Below are 23,910 nucleotides of genomic sequence, written 5' to 3'. Positions count from 1 at the left end.
TTAAACCATGGCTGTCTGTGTCTGTGTGTGTGTGTGTGTGTGTGTGTGTGTGTGTGTGTGTGTGTGTGTGTGTGTGTGTGTGTGTGTGTGTGTGTGTGTGTGTGTTTGTGTGTGTGTGTGTGTCTGGAGAGAACATATTGTCCTGCACATTTCTTAGCCTCTCCACTGTCTCTGTGTCTCTTTCCCTGTGTCACTAAAGAAATCCCTGCAGTTCTGCTACAGAAAAATAGATATGGGAAACAAAGAGAAGATAAAATGATCTTTTTTTCTAATTCATTTGTACAGTGAGAAAAGGATTTCCATGACTGAGAACAGTGGCTTTGTGTTGTGCTAATGTCACAGGTCTCATCTCATCAGAATAAAAACAGTACAGAGATTTGCATGTGCATTGTGGTAAGATGCAACGTGGTGTATTAATGCTGTTCTAATTTACATGTGCACACAGTGTCACTGTCTCTATTCACATTGGTAATTAATCCAAACAGGTTGAATTAATGTTTAAATAAAAACTTAGTTTTTACTTTGGGAAAAGGTACATGCTGTATGTAATATATCCGTATCTTATGTAGTTTAACTCTCTGCTTCCTGAAACTGTCATCAAGGCCTAAGAAACATTGTTTGGGAGATTCATCAGTGTTAAATAGCAGGATATTTGTAATCATGCATGTTCTCATGGCTCTAGGAATAAGCTATATGCTTATGCAAGGAGGCCTCTTGCTTTGTTTCTATGTGACAGTTGGTCTGTTTATCAGAGAACAGATAGCCATGGTCCAGTAAAAACAAAAAGAAATAGGAATGCTCTGCATGCTTGCCTTCTTGGAACACTGCAAGGACAATCTATTGATTCAGAAAATCAATATTACCTTAGACACAAGACTTCAGAGTCGTCTCGCCCCCAGGGTTTGGAGGATGAGTGTAGTTCACCCCTGATTTTTTAAGAAGAGGGTGAAACTTGGAGCAACTTGGTTAAAAAGGATAACATTTATTCAAACAACATCAATAACGGTGATGTTATGAATTGGTAGCCGAGGCAGACACACAGTAAGGACAGAAATCTATTTTGTGCAAAAAATAAAAAATAAAAAATCTATTACATGACAAAAACATGAACACAATTGTGGGTTAACTGACATTTAACTACAAATGGCAAAATGTTAGACAATGAAAAACGGAACTTAAAGAGTGACACTAATAAAGTGAAAAAGAACTTGGTCATGTGATGTGTAGGGGTAATGGGTACGTAGTTCTGCACCGTATTAACATGAAAAGAACTTTAGGATGGACACATGGCATCCTCAACATAGTGTGCTGCTTTCTCTGTTTTGACTCCACATAATCGTTCTCTCTCTAGTTAGTGTAATTTACATTACTCTAGTAAAGAGCTCTCTCTTTAGTAATTTTGTTAAGCATACAGTACGTCCAATCTGATATCAACTAGAAATGATTACACATACGCTTTTAAAATGCATGATGGTGTACAGGAGAAAGTTGACTTTACAGGACAACTAGAGATATCTCTCCAGAAGCCATGGAGACCATGTTTGATCTTGATGCGGATTTTTCCCTCAGGCAGCTTTAATGCATGAATGAGATAGTAGTTGGCCTGATACATAACACCACAAAGCCTGTTACACAACCCCAGTCTGTGGTGATTATTCATTTAGAACTGAATCAGTCTTGCATTCCTGCTAGAAGATGCCGTGTGTGTGTGTGTATGTGTGTGTGTGTGTGTGTGTGTGTGTGTGTGTGTGTGTGTGTGTGTGTGTGTGTATGTGTGTTCTGTTTTCTAAATCAGGTAACATGCATTATAGCAAAACTCATTATAGTCCACTATAGAGTCCACTTTTATTCTTTTATGCACATCATTCATTAAAATAATCCCAAATAAACATTTCCATACATTTATAGCAAAATATTCCAACATTAAAATTCTAATTTGAGCCTTTTACCATTTTTCAAAATAATTTATTTTTGAGCTACTGTACTGGAAAACCAGTATCTACTAAACCTTTATTATATGTTTAATCATATTAGTAGATTCAGTATATTTAATAATAATTACTGTTATCATGGTAGTAACTTTATCAGTTTATGAAATATGTGGAAATTGTACCAAGACATAAATTCATCACAGTATAATGTCTGTTGTACAAGACAGAGGAATCCTACACATTATTATCCTGAACATATTTATACTGTATATCCAAAATGGGGAAAGAGAATATTGTATATCATAAATGCAACAAGTTGCTTTTACAGTTATTACTACATATACAAGGAATGATGGTGATTATTATTATGCAATTTAATATGTGGTAGCTTATTGTTTAAGGTGTTGGACTACTGATTGGATGCTTGTGAGTTTGAATCCCAGGGCCACCAAGCTGCCACTCCTGAGCAAGGCTCCTAACACTCAATTGCTCTGCTGTATAAATGAGATGTAAGTCGCTCTGCATAAGAGCCTCTGCCAAATGCCATATATGTAAATATGCATTAACATAATAATAATAATAATAATAATAATAATAATAATAATATATGCCAAATGCCATATATGTAAATATGCATTAACATAATAATAATAATAATAATAATAATAATAATAATAATAATAATAATAATAATAACATATGCCAAATGCCATATATGTAAATATGCATTAACATAATAATAATAATAATAATAATAATAATAATAATAATAATAATAATAATAATAATAATAATAATAATAATAATAATTTTTAGAAAACCTGTTGAGAGCCTGAGGCAAAATCCTTTCACTTAGTCGGATGGACTAACCAAATCACAGCATTCCAGATGTAAATCAAGGCTAATGAAATCAAAGTCAGGCCTGGTCTTAAATATGATTTGACTTTGCTGGGTACAGAGAATGTAATGCAATCACCAAGGCTAAATACTTTGTATATATAATAGTATATACATCACTTTATAATCATCTGTAAATTCACCTGTTTATCATTGTCCCTGTAGAATCAGTAATAGTTTACCCTGTGGAGTAGTACGTATTAATAGTTTAGACATTAAAAAGCTATATTATTGCACAGGAATAAAGCAGTACTAATAAATATGAACAAACAACATTTAACTATGCATTGTATACACTAGTTTTTAGCATTTTATTTTAAGCATGCAGAGGATGCCACATGGCGATCTGTTTACGTGGGTTATCAAGCATCTGTTGCCAGTGTTGAAGGCCAGTGCCTGAGAACTGGAGCCCTAGCTGGCAGCGCCCGAGTGGGAGCAGTGTGCCTGGGCTTGTCTGGTTCAGCACCTCCATGTCTAAGCTGGACTTGGTCAGTAGCTCTCTGGGAAGCTCAAGCATCATCATCTCATTCCACACCGGGTTGATTTTGTGCTTGACACGCCTCGTCTGCTTCTTCTTTAGCTTGGTGGTCTGGTGCTTGAGAGTCAGCTTCACTGACAGGTCTGAGAAACAAGAAGTTCTGTTATGTAGAATACAAAAAAAAAAAAATCTGAAATAGCTTCTTGTAAAAATAAAATTTGCACAGCAACTTTACGCTGTATGAACAATCGTGCAAATGTGTAGAAAAACCTGTTTGATTTTATTTATTGATTTCTAAATATTAGAATATTTAATGAATAATATGATATTCTAAATATTAGATTAGATTGGATAGATTAGGTGAGGAAATTGTTAAGCCACCAGAACAGCTTCAATGTAACCTGGCATATCTACAAATCTCTGGAACCTCACTGAAGAGACGAATACTGTTCTTCCAGAAGATATTGACTCATTTTGTGTTTTCACAATAGTGAATAGTGCAGAATTCTGTTTCCCAGAGGTGTTCAAATAGGTCTGAGATCTGGTGAAATATATAATTTCATACTCAAACTATTTTATGATCTCCCATGTTCTATAAATATGAGTGGGATCATCCTAGAAGACACCACTGTCTGTAGACAGACAAGCCTGGGGATGAGTCTTTGGCTAAATTTGATGGAGATCCTGAATGATATTAGGGTTTCTTGCAGGAGTGCTCTCTTGCTTTTGAGCAGAAACTGTTTAAGTAGGAAGGTGACCTACTTAATTTCCCTGCTCTCAGGACATGCCTGTGCTTGGGCAACTGTGGTCTGGGAGAGTAAGCCTTATTTATACATCCCTGGTTAATGCTACATTTTCCCACAGATTGTATTGTTTTTATTAAAAATAAAAAACAAGACCCACCTTTAACTTTCCAAGCTGTGGGAGTGTTCCTCAATGTCATAATATTTTGGGGATGACAGGAATGGGAGGATTGTCTCAGAGCAACCATGGATTTAAGAGCCACAGTGAATTTTTTTATGTTGCCCTGGCCAGAAGTTTAAATTACCTTTTGTTCTCCTCTAGCTTATGCAGCAATTATCAGTTATTGATACTTAGTCTCTTGAGTTTGGGCTGGATTTCAAACATTCCCAATCTCTCACACAAAATACTGGGCAGCATTTTGAGCAGATCACCCTGTTCCTTACTAGCACCCATGTTCCACAAATGGTCAGATTATCATGATCAGTGGCAGTCTTGAGGCTCCAAGTGCAGGATACCAGACTCCTAACACCTGGGACAAGGCTTCCTTGCTCAGCTTCCTGCCCTGGCATGTTTCATGTCTCCTCTGAAAATTGGGACCTTCGATAGGTCCCTAGTAAACACAAGGCCTAATTCAGCTGGTTCATTAGCATTACAATTGTGTTACTGACCATCTCCAGTACTAGTAGTCCTCACAAGGGCAGAAGTCTTCTGCAGGGCATGTTATTAGGGCCTAAACAAGATCATGATCAAGGACCATTACCCCTTACTCATTGTAATACTTAACTTTACTAAACATACTTTACAGAGATTAGTATTACCTATAGTGTCTTTAAGTTTATCAGACTGCAGTCCTCGTGCCTTCATCACCACCACTCCCAGCCTGTTTGCTGCCGGCAGGTAGCTCAGCGAAAGTAAAAGCTCCCCCGTTGAATGCAATTCGATCTGGGAGATTAAAGAAAGAAAATTAAAAAAAATATCTGTGCGGCCTCTTAGAATGTTTCATTTAAAAGATTCTGAACATTTGGACAAATGAGAGAAATGTCATATTTTCATATGCCTAGGATGAACAGGTAAAACACAAGAAAATTAAAATAAATAAACTATTTAGCCAGGATTCATTGTGGAGGTAACATGCCTAGACAGTCATTTTACTAATGAGCACTGAAATACCCGAGCTGCTTTTTTTGTATTATAACATTACCAACAATCATATTTCGATGCAGTAAAGACACTAAACTTAGCAAGGAGTTCAAAATTTTAGATTCAGTCCATATTGAATAACCCCATGCAGGGAAGCATGCAGTTACTCTGACTCATCCTAGAGAAAAATAGATCATGCATTTCAGCTCCAGAATGTGGCATCTGGTTGTGGATGGAAAAAGTGAGTAATAGGTACACTGCAGCACATGGTAGATCAAATAACAATGAAAGTTTTGGGGGTTAATTTCCATAGTTATATTGTCATACAGTATATACTCACCTTGTAATAACCCACTTTTCTAATAACCCCTTTGATATTTTGAGTATACATTCAGAACGGGTGAAAGGTGACACAGGTAAATTACAGAAGGTTTTATTTGCACGGGTTAAGCTCTGGTGATTGGCTTGTACTAAAACTTTGCATTTTCCCCCAATGAAGTCCTTGGCTGTTTTGGCAGTGCTTTGGATCACTGTCTTGCTGCATGATGAAGTTATGCCCAATTAGATTCGCATTTCTCTGAGCATTTCTTGGGAGCCTTTTCTATAGATTCCTGAATTTATTCTGCTCCGTCCATCATGACACGACCTCCACCCTGAATGACTGATGAGATACAGTAGTAGGTTTTGAGACGAGAGACGCAGATATACTTTATTGAAAGTGATAATCATGAAACACAAAACCCATGAAACAAAACATTAGTTTACTTTCGTAACCCCGGTTCTCTGAAACATCGAGTGGAGAGATCCACCTATGGGAAGGGCATCCGTTCCTGACCTCTGCAGAAGCATCCAATTGCACCAAGTCTGGCTTGACAGACAGGAGCGTGTGCCAAAGGCAGGTAAGGTAAGGTAACGAGTGCATAATGCACCTGCACGCACTGCCTTTCCTCAGTGAGCATTTTCGCTTCTCATGCAGCAAGCGGGGCAAACTTTGTGGATCTCTCCACTTGATGTTTCAGAGAACCGGGGTTACGAAAGTAACCTAATGTTCTCTTTCATCATCTCATGTTCGAGATCCACCTATAGGAGACATAGACAACACCCCGGTTGCCCTATACACTAACAGCGAGGCCCTGTAAGCCAGAGGACAGCCAAAAAGGTGGTGCTCGGCATGTCACAAAGCAGCAGGCATAACATACTGCCATACTGCACTGGGTAAAAAGCTCCGCCAAGGAGAAACACAGCATGTGGCAACATGCATGTTAAACCCCCGCTGATGTCCAACAAGCAGGCTGCCTGCAGGAAAAGAACATGTATATAAACATGTGAATGGACCAACCTGGCCGCTCGGTGGGGAGAAGATCATATGCCTGGAAACATGCACAGTCAGGCTGGGCAGACAGGGCTGAAAAGAGTGTGGGCCCCGTAGCACGTGGCTACGAAGAGCCCACACTCAAGACCGCATGAGCCACCGTGGTATGGGTAAAATCAAGCCGGTAGTGCCTGACAAAGGTGTGCGGAGAGGACCAGCTCACCGCGGCACAAATGTCCTGCAAGGGAACGCCCCCAAACAGATCCCAAGAAGCAGCTACGCCTCTAGTGGAGTGAGCCCTGAGGCCACCCGGAGACTGCACGCCCCTAGACTCATACGCTAAGGAGATGGCTTCTACAATCCAGCAAGAGAGGCATTGCTTAGAGATGGGTTTTCCCGTGTTCGGCGGGGCCCAAGAGATGAAGAGCTGATCACCCCCCCGAAAAGAGTTCGTCCTGTCCATGTACGTCCACAGGGCGTGCACAGGGCACAAAGCATTCAGCCTCTGGTCTACCACAGAGGAAAAAGGAGAGCTCAATCACACCACCAGTGAAATCCGGAAAGCACTTAGGCACGAAGGCCGGGTTAGGCTTAAGCCAAACCTTATTCCCGCTGAGCGAGAATTTGGTGCGTGAGGAATGAACCAAGAATGCATGCAAATCACCGACACGTTTGGCGGAAGCCAAAGCCAGAAGCAGCGCCGTCTTGAAGGACAGCAGCCGGAGGGTGGTGGGCCAACACCTCCAGCACTATGGAGAGGTCCCAATCCGGGACCACACTCCTGGTGACCGGCAGGGAGCGGCGCGCGCCCTTCATAAATCTACGGATAAGGGGGTGCTGTCCCACCGTAGCGTCGCCGAAACCGAGAATATCAGCGACTGAGCACAGATATGAGACGAGCTGGTGCTCCTCGCACCACGCCTCAAACACACGCCATTTGCAATCATAGAGAGAGTGTGTGGAAGGGGCCCTGGCACTCTGAATTGTGGCGATAACACGGGGGGAAGCCCCAGCATGCTCAAATTTGCCCTCTCATGGAACAGGCCCAGGCATCCACCCTGTCCGGGTGAGGATGAAAGATCTCCCCGTTCGCTTGGGCCAGGATGTCCGTACGCAACGGGAGGGGCCACGGCTCCTCATATAGAAGAGGAATTATCTCTGCTAGACAAGGTGCCTTGGGCCACCTGGGAGCGTGACACTGGCCAGGGTCGGGGATATCAGGCAGAGCGGAGGGAAAGCGTAGCACTCTGGGACATGGATGAGCCAGGGCATCCACGTCCTCGTCCTGAAGCGAGAAGATCATAGGACAGTGGGCGTTTTCGCGCGAGGCGAAGAGATCAACGGCTGCCTGGCCGAACCTCTCCCAGAGCAGCCCCACTATCTGGTACAGAGGGTTCCCCCTCGACAGAAGGTCTGCACCCCTGTTCAAAAGGCCCGGGACGTGAGTCGCCCATAACGGAAGATGCAGAAATTGCAGAAAATGCCGCGTGCTCCACACCAACAGCTTGTGAGCCAGAGCGTCAAGCTTGGAGGAGCGCATGCCGCCTTGACGGTTGATATATGCTACAGCTGTCGTATTGTCGCAGCGTACCAGCACATGATGTCCCCGCAGGCGGGGTGAGAAATGCATTAGAGCTTTCCACACAGTGAGGAGCTCCAAGTAATTTATATGGACTGAACGAAGTGAGATCGGCCACACACCATTCACTGATCTGCCCTCTTGAGTGGCTCCCCACCCTGTCAAGGAGGCATCCGTCATAACCACTTTCCACATCATTTCCGCAGCTCTCCAGTGGTGCAGCGCGGCCACGCATGCGCGTGTCACCGAGACAAAGCGGCAAAGATCGCGCAACAGGCTGAGATGAAGGGACAAAATCCACTCCATGAAAGCCCTCATTCTCAGAAGACCTAGAGGCAAGACATGGACAGCCGAAGCCATAAGACCCTGTAATCTGAGACATGTGCGATTCTGTATCGTGTGTGATACCCTTCCCTGAACCGCGATAAACAGTTCATGAGTGAAGAGACGTACCCCCGTGTGAGGCGCACGCGCATCGTGACAGAATTCAGCTCCAGACCCAAGAATATGACTTCCTGAGCGGGAGTGAAATTGCTCTTTAACCTTCTGGGGAAGTGTTGGGGATGATGGGCATTATAAAGTTATGTGATGTGCATGTCTGGATCAGGGAAGGTACAGTGTCTGAAAGGAGTCATTGTCCTGCCCTGTGCTTGGTGCAACCGTGACAGAACCTTCCCTTTAATATGTGGCTCTCAATGTCCTCAAGATGGGGTTCTGGGCAACCAAGCCTGAAGTCTGTGTATTTAATATATGAATTTAAAGCACTGACACTTTCCTTTTTATTTATTTCCACACCGTAGCTAATGTAATTGGGATCGGCTCCAGATCCTTGATCAAATCTGTCTAGGATAAAACTAAAGATGAATGAATGAGTGCATTTTCATTTAAAGGCCAATATTCTGTTAGGATAACAGCTGTGACAACACAATTGGAAATGGATTCAGTGAAATTAAGCAAATCTTATTCATAGCAGAGGAATTATATTAGCATAATAATGTTAGCACAATAATAACACTTCTGTAATAAGCCAGCTTTATAGCAGATACAGAGGCAAGTGGTTACATTCATGAAAATAGTCATGACTCAAACCAGCACCCATATTTATAAACTCCAACCTACGTATCTCTCTGTATCTCTGCCTATTTCTCTGCATGCCTTTGATTTTGTCTCTTAAGGACTGTCTGTATACATCCAAAAACAACCTGATGATATTGTCACTAAGGAAATATGAATCATCTCACACCATGGGTTGAAAAAGAGCCAGCTCAGTATTACTGTGTGTATGAGTGCCTCTGAGTATTACTGTGTAGACAAGATCTGATATTTTGCCCCCACTTTCCCATCTGTTCAAGTGTCTGTAAGTGTGTGTGCAACATCATAGTGTATTAACAAATAAATTATTTAGAGTGCTGCTCTTTGAGCCAAACTGCTTTGAAACTGCGTCATGTGCAGCGTCACACGCTCACAGACACACACAATCTTCACCTTCAAACACCCTTGAACCATTCTTATGTGCTGTACACCGTCTTTATTCATTATTTGAATGAGAATTATTTCTGGTACTATTAATTCCTACAGTTATGTCTGAAAACAAAATCTTTTACATAATATTTAAAATCAAATGCATGTGCATTTTAGATCATGGAAAATAAGTATTATTTTAATAATAAAATGATTTAGTTGAAAAACAGTATTTTTTCTGCATTTACTCTGAAGAGGTGTGTGTGTGTGTGTGTGTGTGTGTGTGTGTGTGTGTGTGTGTGTGTGTGTTTGTGTGTGTGTGTGTGTGTTTAAGGGTGTACATGCTGGAACAAAATCTCCATTGGGATGTATGATGACGCAGATAGAGATCTTTTGCCCTGCCCATCACTAGAATCTCACACAGAAGTGTGTGCGTTTATGTGTGTGTGTGTGTGTGTGTGTGTGTGTGTGTGTGTGTGTGTGTGTGTGTGTGAACACATATACAGAAACATATTCTAAAGGAGTATAGTGCATCTTAACATGAGTATAGTGCATCTTAACATGCTACACGTCCTTATCCTCCTTGACCTTTCAGCAGCGTTCGATACGGTCAACCACAAGACTCTCTTATCCTCCCTCAAGAGTCTTGGGATTTGCGGATCAGCTTGGGAATGGTTTGCCTCCTACCTGGAAGGACGCTCATATCAAGTAACATGGAGGGGAGTGACATCTGCTCCACGCAGACTCTCCACTGGCGTCCCACAGGGCTCAGTACTTGGTCCTCTTCTTTTCTCCTTGTATACTCACTCTCTTGGTGAAGTTATTTCATCACATGGGTTCTCTTACCACTGCTATGCTGATGATACACAACTTATCTTCTCTTTCCCACCCTCAGATGCCACAGCTTCTGACCGGATCTCAGCATGTCTGGCAGAAATTTCATCATGGATGACTGCTCATCAGTTAAAGCTCAATCCTAGCAAAACTGAACTGCTGTTCATCCCAGGTGATTCATCCCCAGGTCACGATCTTGCTATATCCTTGCACAACGATCTGATCTCCCCTTCAGCCACAGCTCGCAACCTTGGGTAACCATGGACAATCAACTGTCCTTTTCCTCTCATGTTGCAAATGTGACTCGCTCATGTCGGTTTCTTCTCTACAACATTAGAAGGATTCGGCCATTTTTGTCCACACAGACTGCCCAGGTACTTGTTCAGTCTCTTGTCATTTCTAGACTGGATTACTGCAATGCACTGCTGGCAGGTCTACCTAAGAACGTAATCCGTCCTCTGCAAATGATCCAAAATGCAGCTGCCTGGCTTGTTTTCAACCTGCCAAAGTTCTCGCATACCACCCTGCTGCTGCGATCCCTCCACTGGCTTCCGGTAGCTGCACGCATCCGGTTCAAAACACTGATGCTGGCCTACAAAGCCAAAAATGGACCAGCTCCCTCTTACCTCAAAGCCCTCATCATTCCTTGCACTGCACCCCGCAACCTCCGATCTACCAGCACTGCTCGACTGGTTCCACCATCTCTCAGGGTAAGAGGCAAGTATACTACAAGACTCTTCTCTGTACTGGCACCAAGGTGGTGGAATGAACTTCCCATAGAGGTCCGGACAGCTGAGTCACTGGCTATTTTCAAGCGGCGGTTGAAGACCTACTTATTCAGGAAGCACTTCAACTAGCACTTCTTTCCTTATCCTTTGCATTTAAAAAACAAACAAACAAAAAAAAAACCCTTTTTTCATTGTAACTTTGAACAAATGTTTTAAACTCATGGTATCTTAAGTATGTAACCTAGTGAACCAGCATTAATGTATTCAGTGTTAGAGATTTAAGCACTTATGTACGTCGCTCTGGATAAGGGCGTCTGCCAAATGCTGTAAATGTAAATGTAAATGTACATGCTACTCATGTTAAGATGCACTATACTCATGTTAAGATGCTCTATACTCATGTTAAGATGCACTATATTCTTGTAAAACATGATGTTTCAGAGGTGTTACATATTTTCAACCTTAACTGATTTGCACTGACATGATAGTGACCTTCATGCGACTCCATCAAAATCAGAAAGAATGGTGCGGTGTTGTGCAGTGTTATTGAGATTCAGACCAAGAATCTCTGCATGACACACAAGCTGACATATTCATCCCTCAGAGACTCATGCTCTTTTGCGAAATTCTGTAAAGGTCACACACACACACACACACACACACACACACACACACACACACACACACACACACACACACACACACACACACACAGGAGGTGATCATGGGATCGGGCTCAACCAGACTGGACAGTTGGTCTTTTCCCATAGTTTCCAATGAGCTTATGATTAACTCAGATTCTTGATCTTGTCTGACAGGAGTGGAACCTGCAGTGGTTCTTTGGCATTATAGCTCATCCACCATAAGAGTCAATGTTTTGTCAATTCTCAGATGTTCTTCTGCTCACCATGTTATTTTACTTTTTCACACCATTCTGTGTAAACTCTGATGTCTAAATCTGAGAGGCTCAGTAGGAGCTTCTTACCATACAGGATTAAGCCGCAGGTCACGGAGGTCAGATATTTTCCCCGTACTGATGTTTGGTGTAAATATTAGCTGAGGTTTCTGACCTGTATATGCATACATTTTTACACTGAGTTGCTGCCAAGTGATTGGCTCATTGTTTAACTGCTTTACATTTGGATATTGTTTCACTTTCATTTGAATAAAAACACAAATTCTGTTTAAAGTAATATATCTCACCTGTTTGGGTGGCTGCAGGTTGACCCAGCAGTCGGCATCTGACATCATACCCACATCCGCCAGTTTGAACCTCACAGTACCCAGAGTGGTATTTCGAGAGAACCGGTCACAGATGTTTAAGGTCAGTGCCACCTCTCCCTCCATGCTCTCTGTGCTTTCTGTACTACAGCTACTGGGCAAGGAGAACACCATAGCCTCGCCCCATTGCACTCTTGATGCTAGCTTACGTACTGCTGTCTGGGCAAGCCTCTGTTCTCCAAACACACTCACACACCCTGACACATATCCCTCACTGCCAGTCTCCATGCTTACTTGCTCAGCTGCAGAGAAGACAAGCAGAGAAGAAGAAGAAGAAGAAGAAGAAGAAGAAGAAGAAGAAGAAGAAGAGGAAGAAGATGATGAAGAAGAAGAACAGAGGACAGAAGAAAGATACAGTGTTAATTCAATGAGCTCATGCATGCACTATTAATGGTTCTTAACACCTCAAGGTGTATATTAATGACTGCAACCTTATAATTTCAGGCATTTTTGAAACTCTCAATAACGTAATCTAATTAAAAACACTTTTACAGGTAAATCCCTCCTCACCAACCATTATGCAACAGCATCAAGAATCCTTTAATAGTATAGAACTATATGAGTGATTAAGATCTAATTTTGTGTAATGTCCAAACCTCTGTGTCCCTTTAAACCTATCTGAAATCATTTTAAAACATTCCTATCTGGAAAAAAAAGCAGAAACAATTAAAAGCTTTTGAAACGGTGGATCATATCAGCGTTAAAGAGCTCATTTACGTCTTAAGTTTTCCCACAGCATGGATGAATCACTCATTAATCAATTCTCTGACCCTCATATGACTCGTATACGTCTGCCCGTGTGTCAATTTTAATACCGCTCTAATTAAGCTACTAATAGATCTTCATTCTCAGTGTTCTCTAATAAAAAAGATTTAATGAGCACGCTCCAGTCATTTCATGATTAAGTCTTAACCTTTAGTCTGGAGATGATTTAAGACTGTTTGTGGATCTCTGTGACCTTTTCAACAGTGTCTGCATAGCAAAACCTTTTCCGTTCAGCGCTGCTCAACAATGTGATCAGGTTTGTGTAGAAATACAATATGGGAGGGAAGTAAACAGATTTTTACAGGCGTGTATTTCTGAAATGTTTTACACTGTACAGTGATACAAATCAAACGCAAATAGAGAAAGTCTGGTGCTTTGATCCAGCACACAGAATGATGAGCTAATAAAAGAGAAAAGCTTCATTACTGTTACTGGTTTTTGCTTTTATTGATGCCTGGAGCAGTTACTTATTTATACACTAGAGGCCCTTTATAAACATTATTTGTCCCTCTTTCCCAGTCTTATTAGCACAAAATGTTTTGAAACTTACGGTGGATTTTGAATTCTGACTTTTCCAAGAATGATGGCATTTTATCCTGAACATTAATAATAATAAACGGTGAGCAGCTATAGAGAGACAATGTAAACAATTATCTAAATCTCTCAAAGGGTCACGACAAGAATGCTGTGACTAAATGTCAACTTGAAAAAATTATAGCATTTATTTGTCTTGTGTTTATTGTATAAAGATACAGCACCACAGACCGATTACCTGCAGTTTCTGTTAAACCTCTTAAAATGAATAAAACACACATTATTGATGACAATGAATGGACTATTGGTGTAGCTGCTGTGATGTAAGATGTTAGTCAGTGTTTTAACCAAGAGCTCATCAGTGATTAATAGGGATTCTCAAATATTCTTATAAAACCGTCACCTTAGACAAATACCCGGCACCTTAAGTATATAGGCTTTTTTATTATTGGACCTATGATAATATTTTATACACTGGAATAAACATTAGATTAGCAATACTTTTTGTCATATTAACAACACCTTTCATCTGTTTTGTGGTGCCTGTGTTCAGCATTGAATTTATTTGTTATTGAGGCGTTTTGTCCTTAGTATCTCTGTGTCAATCTTTTTGCAGAGATATGAATTGTTCGGACAGAAAGGGGCTCATACCCCTCCCCTTTCCCCCTGTCTTGCTCACCACTGCTAAACACATTCAAGTCACAATATTCTACAGTGTCATGACTAATCTTAGAAAAGTCTTACAGCATTAAATTAATTTATTTGTTTTACACTTATTGAAGATGTTCGGGAAGGTGCACCGTGTAATGTGATGTGTGTTACCTTCTATGATGGTGATGTGTAGCTCTCTGCTCTCTGTGTGCAGGCGAAGGGAGAAATGCAGTTTAGGATGCAGCACAGAGCTGCTGCTTGGAATTGCATTGGATTGATTGACAGCACAAGGTGTCTCATCTGTGGAATCTGAGAGAAATCCATATTACAGCATTTATGAGTTGTTTCACAGAAATCAGATTATTGGATCGTTGGTTAAGTGTTATCTACATTTCATTTACATTTACAGCATTTACTGTAGCAGACACACTTATCCAGAGTGACTTACAATTTTATAATCTAATTTTAAACAACTGAGCAATTGAGGGTTAAGGGCCTTGCTCAGGGGCCCAGCAGTGGCAGCTTGGTAGATGTGGGAATTCGAACTCACAACCTTCTAATTTGTAATCCAACACCTTAACCTGCACAAAACTATAGTGATAAGCTAAAGATAAGGATGTTATGGTTTTTCTCTATGTACCAGTAGACTATTTAATATGTGATGTATGACTGACTGCTTTATCTTTAACGGGGAGAAAATCCTTTTTCTTTTTCTTGTTGCGTCTGTTAATAAATATAACATGTACATTTTTGTAGAATGCTTTCATAAATTATTCATTTGTAAATTATAGGTAGCACAGTAATGAGTCTGTGTGACGTTACTGTGGTGTGTATGTTCTCCCCATGTCTACATTGTGTTTCTGTGGAATGTCTAAGCAGTGTTTATGTTCTCCGTTTCATTGACCGCATTTGCAGACGTCCTTATCCAGAGCAACTTACATCTATCTCATTTATATGGCTGAACAATTGAGGGTTAAGGGCCTTGTTCCAGGGCCCAGGAGTGGCAGGTTGGTGACCCTGGGATTTGATCTCACTACCTTCTGATCAGTAATCACCTTAACCACAGAGTTACCACTTTCCACTTCATGGATGTGTGATGTTTGTGTCGTGTCTCTGAGGTGTTTATTTTCTTCCTATGAGTTTGTTGGTCTTCTTTCCCTCCTAACTCCCAAAACACATGCCATGAGGTTGTATGGATGCTACAGTATATATTGCCCCTCTGCGTGAATGTGTCCCATTCAGGGTCTGTCCCTGTCTTGTGTCTCATAATTTTCAAACACATATTGTTGAAATTCAACATCTACCCTTATGCTTCTATTTTTAATGCATTTTAAGTAAAGGTTATTTACTTAATACTGGGAAATTCATGTGTGTGGAAATTGCCTGGAGAAATGCAGTAAACAAAGATAAGGCTGAAAAAATGTTTTTTTTATGTTAATAGTTAGCTAAATTTAGTCATTATTATAACACAGTCTGAGTGGATAGAGTGAATTTCCTTCTCTATCATTTACCTCGAATAGTTAGCTTATTAAAGTTTTGTTAGCTTTATGCTATGGTATATGATGATTTCCAAAAAAAGAAGAAGATGATATTCACTTATCTTGAGGGAAGATTTTACCTTGCCGTGTGAGAGCAGTGACCTCCTTATCTTCCTCCAGTCTATGATCACAGCTGTCAGGCTTAGTGAGAACTTTCTCAGAGGTCACAGCATTTTCACTGTAGTTCTTTACCTCAGGAGATGTGACAGATGGTTTAGGCTTGTAGATCTTGGGGAACTTGAGCAGAGTCTGGGGCTGAATAGGCTCTGTAGATTTCTGCACACTGAACTGAATTATAACCAAATTAAAAAAGAAAAGCAAGCAAAGACAAAAAAAAAAAGATATTTTATCTAGGTATTTTAGGTAAAAAAAAATGAAGTTTTTGTGATTTCATAATTCCAGCATTTCAAACAAACCATTAACAAGTTTTAGTATTTAGTATAGTAATATTTAGTGCAATAGGAAACTCCATTTTACGAATAGAATAGATACAGTTCAACACTTAAAAACCAAATACTACACAAAGCATTGAAAAGGGGCAAAATCCTTTCCTTTATCCAGGTTAATAAATAGTTTGTTAAATGTAATGTCATAATGAAGCAGTACACACATGAATGAATTCACTTTTTTCTTAATGCACGCCCAATCCTCATCCACCTCCAATATCAAATGCAAATGACGCTCACTTTCTTCTTATCGTTCAACTCCATGACGCTGAGATGAAATGAAGACAAACCAGATTCTCACTCTTTATTTTTTTATTTCAGGATATTTTCCATGTATAATATTATTATAATATATTCAAATCTCTGTTTGTTATCATGACCGACATTTCCAATATCTTTCTGAAAATCTCAGGGCTATCCAATTGATCTACAGTATTTTGTCATTTTGCCTCATTTACCAGAACATTTTGAGATACCAATAGTTCAGTTAATATTTTAATGCACTTTATTCTATAAATGCCAGAAGCTCTTTAAAGCAAATTGGTTTGTGATTCTATATCTATTTTTTTTATCTCATAATGAAATAAGTAAACTTTTTCCAGTTGGTCCTTAAATAAAAAATCATTAAAGATTCATTCATGCTTTTTTCCAGCAGCAGGTTTTAGGATGGCTACTGGATCTGGATTTCTTAGAGGTTTTCTTTCTACGAAGAATCTGTTCTGTAGGGAAAGCCATCTGTCATAAGACACTGACAAACCAAAGACCTGTTTATTGTGATAGATGAAGCCATTCAAAAAAATGTCAATACTGTTCCTTGTTTCTGATTCGATGATATCTCTTCATTAAAAACAGAGACAGACCAGTGAATTATGTACACCCTACTTTTGAATTCTCTTTTCTTCCTCCCTCTTCATTTCCCTGCGAATCCATATTCATATTCAACATCCGTCCCAAAGAACATTTGTGACTGTCGGAAGGAAATGAATATTCATGACTACATACCATTATGTCCACTTTACAAAGGGGGTGAAATCATTAAGTTTATATGTGAATGTTTATGACAGGAAGCATGCGCACACTGTGCATATGTGGGGATGAGTCGTGACTATACATTGACAGTGCCAGCGCTAATACAGACTCAGAAATAGCACCTAGATCAAATTAGTGATGCGTGTGTGAACGTAGGTGGCAAGGTGTGTGATGATTGTATATGAACGCAGATTTATAAGGTATGAGTAAGTACCGAGCAACAATGTATGCGTGGAGGAGGATTAAGGATGATTTCTTACAGAAGTGGTGTGGTGAGAGGTAGGGGATGTAACACGAATTGACTAATTGTTATAGCACCAGTTGACTAATTCAAGGTAAAGTCAGGCAAAGTGGTTTAATTATAGACTCATATGATTTATACACACACACACACACACACACACACACACCACATACTGTACACACACACCACATATATACACACACACCACAAACACACACAAACACATACACACCACACACACAAACAGCTTAGGGAACGAATTATTTTCAATAGATAGTCTCTTGGAAGGACAAACTAATAATCTGAAAAAAATACACAACACTTATTCACAGCAACTCCTGTGCATGAGGTTTTTTTGTGTTTTGAAAAGTATGATCCACCAAAATTGGCCAGGGTTTATAAATTGTGATGTACAAAGAAACACGGTTAACTCCATATTTACTGACATCTTTATAGAAAATGAGCAACAAAGATTTTTAGGAAATAAGCATACAATGATATATAATATACTGATATATGATGTATGATATTTATTTATAGATATTATGAAATATTTATTTATCACACATTTATATCTGCAAGAAAGACACAAAATGCAGCACCTGAAATTCACCAAGGATTGTTCAGCTAAATAATGATTCATAATAAATAATCATAATAAAACGAAATCAACAGAAAATTTGTTGCAGGAACAGTTTTGAATTCTAAACATAAAGGGATGGACAAAGATCTCTTTACATGTACCTCAACATTTAGTGCTGATATTCGGTGCTGGCTTTATATTTGGAGGATATTTAATTTTGATGGGTTCTGTGTAGAATCCCTGAACAAAGAGTTCCCTGTTAAGAAAATGTTTCAAGTAGAACTCTCCAAATCTGCTAAGAACAAATTTATGTAGATTACCAGATATACAGATATATATCTTCATTGTGCACCAATGAATCCTACAACAGGGTGTTTCCCAATTACAGTAGAAGCCCTTTAGGTATTCTTTAACTAACTGACAGAGATAGAGAAAAAGCAGAATAAGCCTCAAGGTAATGACAAATCATCTCCAGTGTTCCTTGGACCTAATTTTATTCAGTACTGTCTGAAACCCTTACAGCTTCTTCTATTTACAGCCTCCATTACAGCAAACAGCCAACGCCGTCTGTGAAGCCCAACAGTCAGAAATCTATAAATAGCAAGCAGCAGTCTATAAAGAAGCCAATGCATGCTTTTAATAGATCTAATTACTATCGAGTCACAGGCAATTCAACACTGCAAACATTTAATTAAGAATCAATTAGCTGGTCTGAAAATAATCCTAGTCTCAGTGATGTCCTCTTTCAACTATTTGGAGTGTGCTACATAGATCAGGGAGACATCGAGGGTTATTAGAAGTGCAATTGATCGGAAGACAATTTCTCAGAAAGCATTGATTTGTCTGAGCATCTCCAAGAGTTTGAGTTCAAAGAAGTTTTGAAAGGGACTGATTTGTTATACAGCTTGTTATACAATGGATGGATGTTTGGAGATAGCTCAGTCTGTCCTATCAGTCACCGAACAGGTTATCTAGCTAAAAACCTAATTTGCTGAGACAATGTTTCCATACGTCCGTTTGTATAAGCATTTCCTTCGAAACTGTATATTTATACTCCTTACCTGTGTGAGTGTGTGTAAGATGCTGGCTTTTGCTCTCTCAGAGTCTGCGCTGTCATCCCTGTCAAATTTGTTCTTCTTGCAGTTCTTGCAGAGCAGTGACAGGCCACAGAGTGTGAGCGCTCCAGACACAGTTCCCAGGGTCGCTCCAAGAACTGCTGCCACTGAAACGAACATCCTTCAGTCCTGATCTACCAAAAATGAACCAATAAATGAGACAGATGAAGGGAGAATGTCTCCTTTTTAATCCTGCGCTTTCATAATGCACAAGAAAGAGAAAGAGTAGCAAGAGAAAAGATGATTAATGTTAGAGGAGAGAAGAGAGACGCAAGGACAGAGGGGACGATGGAGGACCACGTGTGCCTGTATGTGTGTGCGATGCACCGTCTGCTGTAAGATGTGAGCTCAGCCAAGCAGATGGTAGCAGAGAGCGAGACCAGAGAGAGGAAAAGAGAGAACTGGGGGAGGTGGGAATGAGGGAGGGCTTTGAGTACTGACGAGCCATACTTAATAAAGATGAGTCTGTCACTGACACTCCCACGTCCTCGATATATGACTATGCTTGTGTGTGTGTGTGTGTGTGTGTGTGTGTGTGTGTGTGTGTGTGTGTGTGTGCCTGTATGTATGCGTAATTGCTCATCCATGTGTGCCTGCACATTGACGTCATAGCTCTGTGAAATCTCCTTCACGGAGTCCCATCTCTTCGTATCCTTTTTATTGAAGGAAGGGAAACCTTGGAAATATTTCTGTTCATTGACAAAATCAGTCATATAATCTATGCAAGGTTAAAACTGTTATATAATAGGTTGTTTCTGTAAAATGTAATAAGGTTCTGTTAATCATGTATGGCCATAGATTTTTAGGTTTCCTTATCAGATCTTTAAAATAATGAAAACTGTATTACTAAATGCTATTTTTGGTTCTACAGACACACCATGTTGCCTTGGAAACAACCCCTTGCCCCACTCCCTTGAGCTCATATTTACATACGGCATTTGGCACACAAACTTATCTAGATTGACGTACAAAAGTGCTTTGGAGTCTCTAGCAATAAATACACCAATACTGGTTCATTTGGTCACAAACTAAGGATGCCATAATCTAGCAGAACAGAGAAAGGGACATGATGTATATACCTACCTTGTACACTGAGAGATAGTGGGACCAGTCAAGCAGTGCTAGAAGATTTGAGGGAGCTTGGTGCATTTCAAGTTGTGATAAGAGCTTGAGGGATGAGGGCTGCTCCATTTTTGGCTTTGTGGGGAAGCATCACTGTTTTGAATCTAATGAGCACAGCAGTGGGGTGTTGTTGGAGATCTTAGTATGTAACAAGTCACACAGCTGCATTTTGGATCATTTGCAGAGATCTGATTGTAATTCAGACCTTCCAACAGTGTGCTCTTTACAAGTCCTTCTGATGTTTTAATGAAACCAACATGAACATGTCCAAATAACAATGTGTTAGGAAAAGGACTCAATCCATTATTATCCCAAGGTTGAGAACAGTGGCTGAAGGGCAGATCAGGGAGATTGCAAGATTCTGAATCAGCTGGGATGAACGGCAGTTCAGTTTCCCTGGGATTGAGTTTCATCTGATGAGTTGCCATCCATCCTGATATGTCAGCCAAACCCTGAGATCTGAGGAGAAGCTGTGTTATCAGAGGGAGTGACAGAGAAGATAAGTTGAGTATTATCAGTATAGCAGTGTAATAGAACCAGGATATAACTTCACCAAGAGAGTGAGTAGAAAGAAATTAAAAAGAGAACCAGGTACTGAGCTTTATGGGACACCAATGGAGAGACTGCATGGAGCTGATGCCAATCCCCTTTATGTTACCTGATACGAGCATTTAGTATAAATCTTGGATCTTAGAACAGACGGCAGCACTAAATATGTCTTCTCAAAATAATATTAGACAGAAAAGACAATAATGCTAAATATGACACTGCAAGGCAGAAGCACTGAATATGTCATTTCGGATCAGATAGCAACACTAAATATGACACAGGTCCTCAGTAGTAATTATTGACCTACTTATGCTGAAGTCACTCTTGTGAAGTCACAAGAACACAATATGAACCACAAATCAGTTGTAATGTGCACAAATAAGGTAGGAATCCTGAAACCAATATGAATTTAATTGCAACTCTTTCAATACTATATCTAACACAGAACAACCATTAATAAAATTGATTGGACTTCATTTGCTTTATGGCTGGCTTTCTTACAGATTAATTGAACACATCTGCAGCTACTAACATTCAGCTACAGAAGCTTTGATAAGCCAGTGATAAAAAACAGGTACATATATAGCAACTTGTCATAAAAATCAGTGTCCACAGTCCACAAACTCTGTTCTCTGCTGCCCCCTGGGGACAGAAAACAAAGGACAAGCAAAGGCCTCTCATACTGTAGCATAGTTGAATAAAAAATGTATATTAAGAAAAGTAAACCATAAAATCTGTAATAAACAAGATAGCACCTGTGATACATGCAGGATAAAATGTTATTCATATTATATTGTGGGGTGAACTTTTACATTAAACACCAGGGATAAAAATATTACCTCAGTGACTTTGATAGGGGCATGATAAGGAGGTATATGGATGTAATTAATGAAGATATGAAGCTAGTGGGTGCAAGTGTTGAGATGCAGAAGATAGGGATAGGTGGAGAGAGATGATTCGCTGTGGCGAGCCCTGAAGGGAAAAGCCGAAAGAAGAAGAAGATAATAATTGATGCAAAGTGGGCTGTTTATTTTTTTTCTCCCAGAAACTGCTGACCAGACATTTGTACACAAAAATGTCTCTTGACTACGTCATTCACACACATATATGAGCCTACATGGTGGCAGGCCAGGGTAGAGCTTGCAGGCCTACAAAGCCAACCTGCTGGGGGAGCTGAATATCGGTGAGGGATTAAACCCTGTGGTAGTAGCTGAGCTCTCTTTCTCCAGCTGAGAAGACTTTACCCTCCATGACACCAAGTTTATGGCCTATGTCATTCTATGGCTGCTATGTTTGTCATTGAGGCACCTATGGCTTAATGCGACAGGGATCAAGGCTAACGATAAAGCCTTTCTCCTGGATGACCCAATATCTTCTCATGGCCTGTTTGGTCATCGACAGGTACCAGGAAGCTAAACAGAAGTCATCAGCATTCAGAGAGCTAATCCCTTGGCAATTCCATGAACCTGGGCTGTCCACTAGACAGCCCCAGCCCAAGCCTATCTCTCATAGGCAGGAGCAAAAAGCCAGTGTGGTAGCCCATGCTCCTCTCACAGAAATGTGGAGCTGGCTAGCACCCTCTGGCACAGTCTCACCTGAGAACAGCGGATCAGGGGTTATCTATCTCCACCAGGCGAGCTTTAAAGGACTGAGCCCTTGGGCATCAGGCCTCTAAGGACAGCCAACTGAGGCGGGTCCAAGCCAAAACCTTGCCAACCTTCCCTGATGCTTTCAAGGGGCAACCTTGCCAACTCGATCATCTCTCATGTTTTGGGGGCAGATGCACCCAATGCTGTCTCCATCCTAGCCTCAGGTCTTCCTCTCAGCCCCTTTGGATGTGTCCTGCCAGTAGACTGTTTTAAGGTGCCAGACAGCACAAGGGTGCAGAGAAACTGGCTGTGGAGTGCAGAAACAATACACCTCTTACACATCAACAGTACACATCAAAGTAGAACAGATATGTGGGCAGACATCACTAAATAAAAAACTTGAAATAAAACACTCAATTTGCAAAATAGTAACCATGACACCTCTATATGACATACTGTCAACAGCATCTTTTTAGTTTAGTGTATAGTGTGATTGTGTGTGTGTGTGTGTGTGTGTGTGTGTGTGTGTGTGTGTGTGCGTGCGCGCGCGCGTGCGCGTGCGCATGTGTGTCACAGATCTAGCATGTCTGCTGGCCACTCTTTTGTATTTTTATGTTGGCTTTGTAGAAGCCAACATTCTGATTTCCGTTATAAGCTTATTATTATTAGCCAAAAATGTATCAAGAGTAACTCCTCCTAGGACTTTCGAGCCACATGCACCAAATTCGGAGATGTCGTAGACCCTGGTCAGAAGTTTGTTCGATTTTTCTAAGCGATCGGACAGGTTCTTTAGGACCTTACTCCGGACATAATTTTTATTCCGGAGTTCCGACGGAATTTTCGGTTTTCCGGTAGTCGTCGATCAAACATCCCATAGACTTGAATGGGGAATTCCGACAAGTCCTCTAAGCTCTCACACATGCAATACATTCAACATTAATAATTTCACAATTTTTCTGTCGCCTCCAAAAGTAACACTGACCCTTATGTCCACTAGCCTCCAAAAAGCACCGGCCTTTGCGAATACTTGCACCGTCAAAGCCAACAACAAAGTTTGTCGCGACAAACTTTACAAATCTAGTTTATGTTATCCTTTTTAAAAAAGGTTGTCTGCTTTTTATTAGCCTCCTTTCACCAGCTACCAAACAAGAGCTGTTGTTCAGCATCGAAACTACAACTACCAAGTATAATAGCAGTGCGCCATCAAGCACACACACGCACACACACACACAATCGCACGCACGCACACGCACACACACACACACACACGCACGCACACACACGCACACACACGCACGCACGCACGCACGCACGCACACGCACACACACACACAATCACACAGATAATGTGGTTATTTAT

General features: G+C 40.6%; 1 protein-coding gene across 1 annotated transcript; it reads right to left on the bottom strand.

Annotated features, from left to right (window-relative positions):
- Nucleotides 1-2,728: 2,728 nt before the first annotated feature.
- Nucleotides 2,729-23,807, bottom strand: syt13 (synaptotagmin XIII). Its single transcript, XM_027132985.2, has 8 exons — nt 23,533-23,807; nt 20,374-22,857; nt 19,237-19,424; nt 15,954-16,161; nt 14,507-14,644; nt 12,308-12,627; nt 4,869-4,992; nt 2,729-3,449 (listed from the first exon to the last, which is right to left on the bottom strand). Exons 3-8 carry the CDS (start codon nt 19,408-19,410, stop codon nt 3,145-3,147), a joined length of 1,269 nt encoding a protein of 422 aa, XP_026988786.2. The 5' UTR covers nt 19,411-19,424; nt 20,374-22,857; nt 23,533-23,807; the 3' UTR covers nt 2,729-3,144.
- Nucleotides 23,808-23,910: the final 103 nt, after the last annotated feature.

This window comes from Tachysurus fulvidraco, chromosome 1 (genome assembly GCF_022655615.1).
Source record: "Tachysurus fulvidraco isolate hzauxx_2018 chromosome 1, HZAU_PFXX_2.0, whole genome shotgun sequence".
NCBI lineage: Eukaryota > Metazoa > Chordata > Actinopteri > Siluriformes > Bagridae > Tachysurus > Tachysurus fulvidraco.
This window is presented reverse-complemented; position numbering and strand designations above follow the sequence as displayed.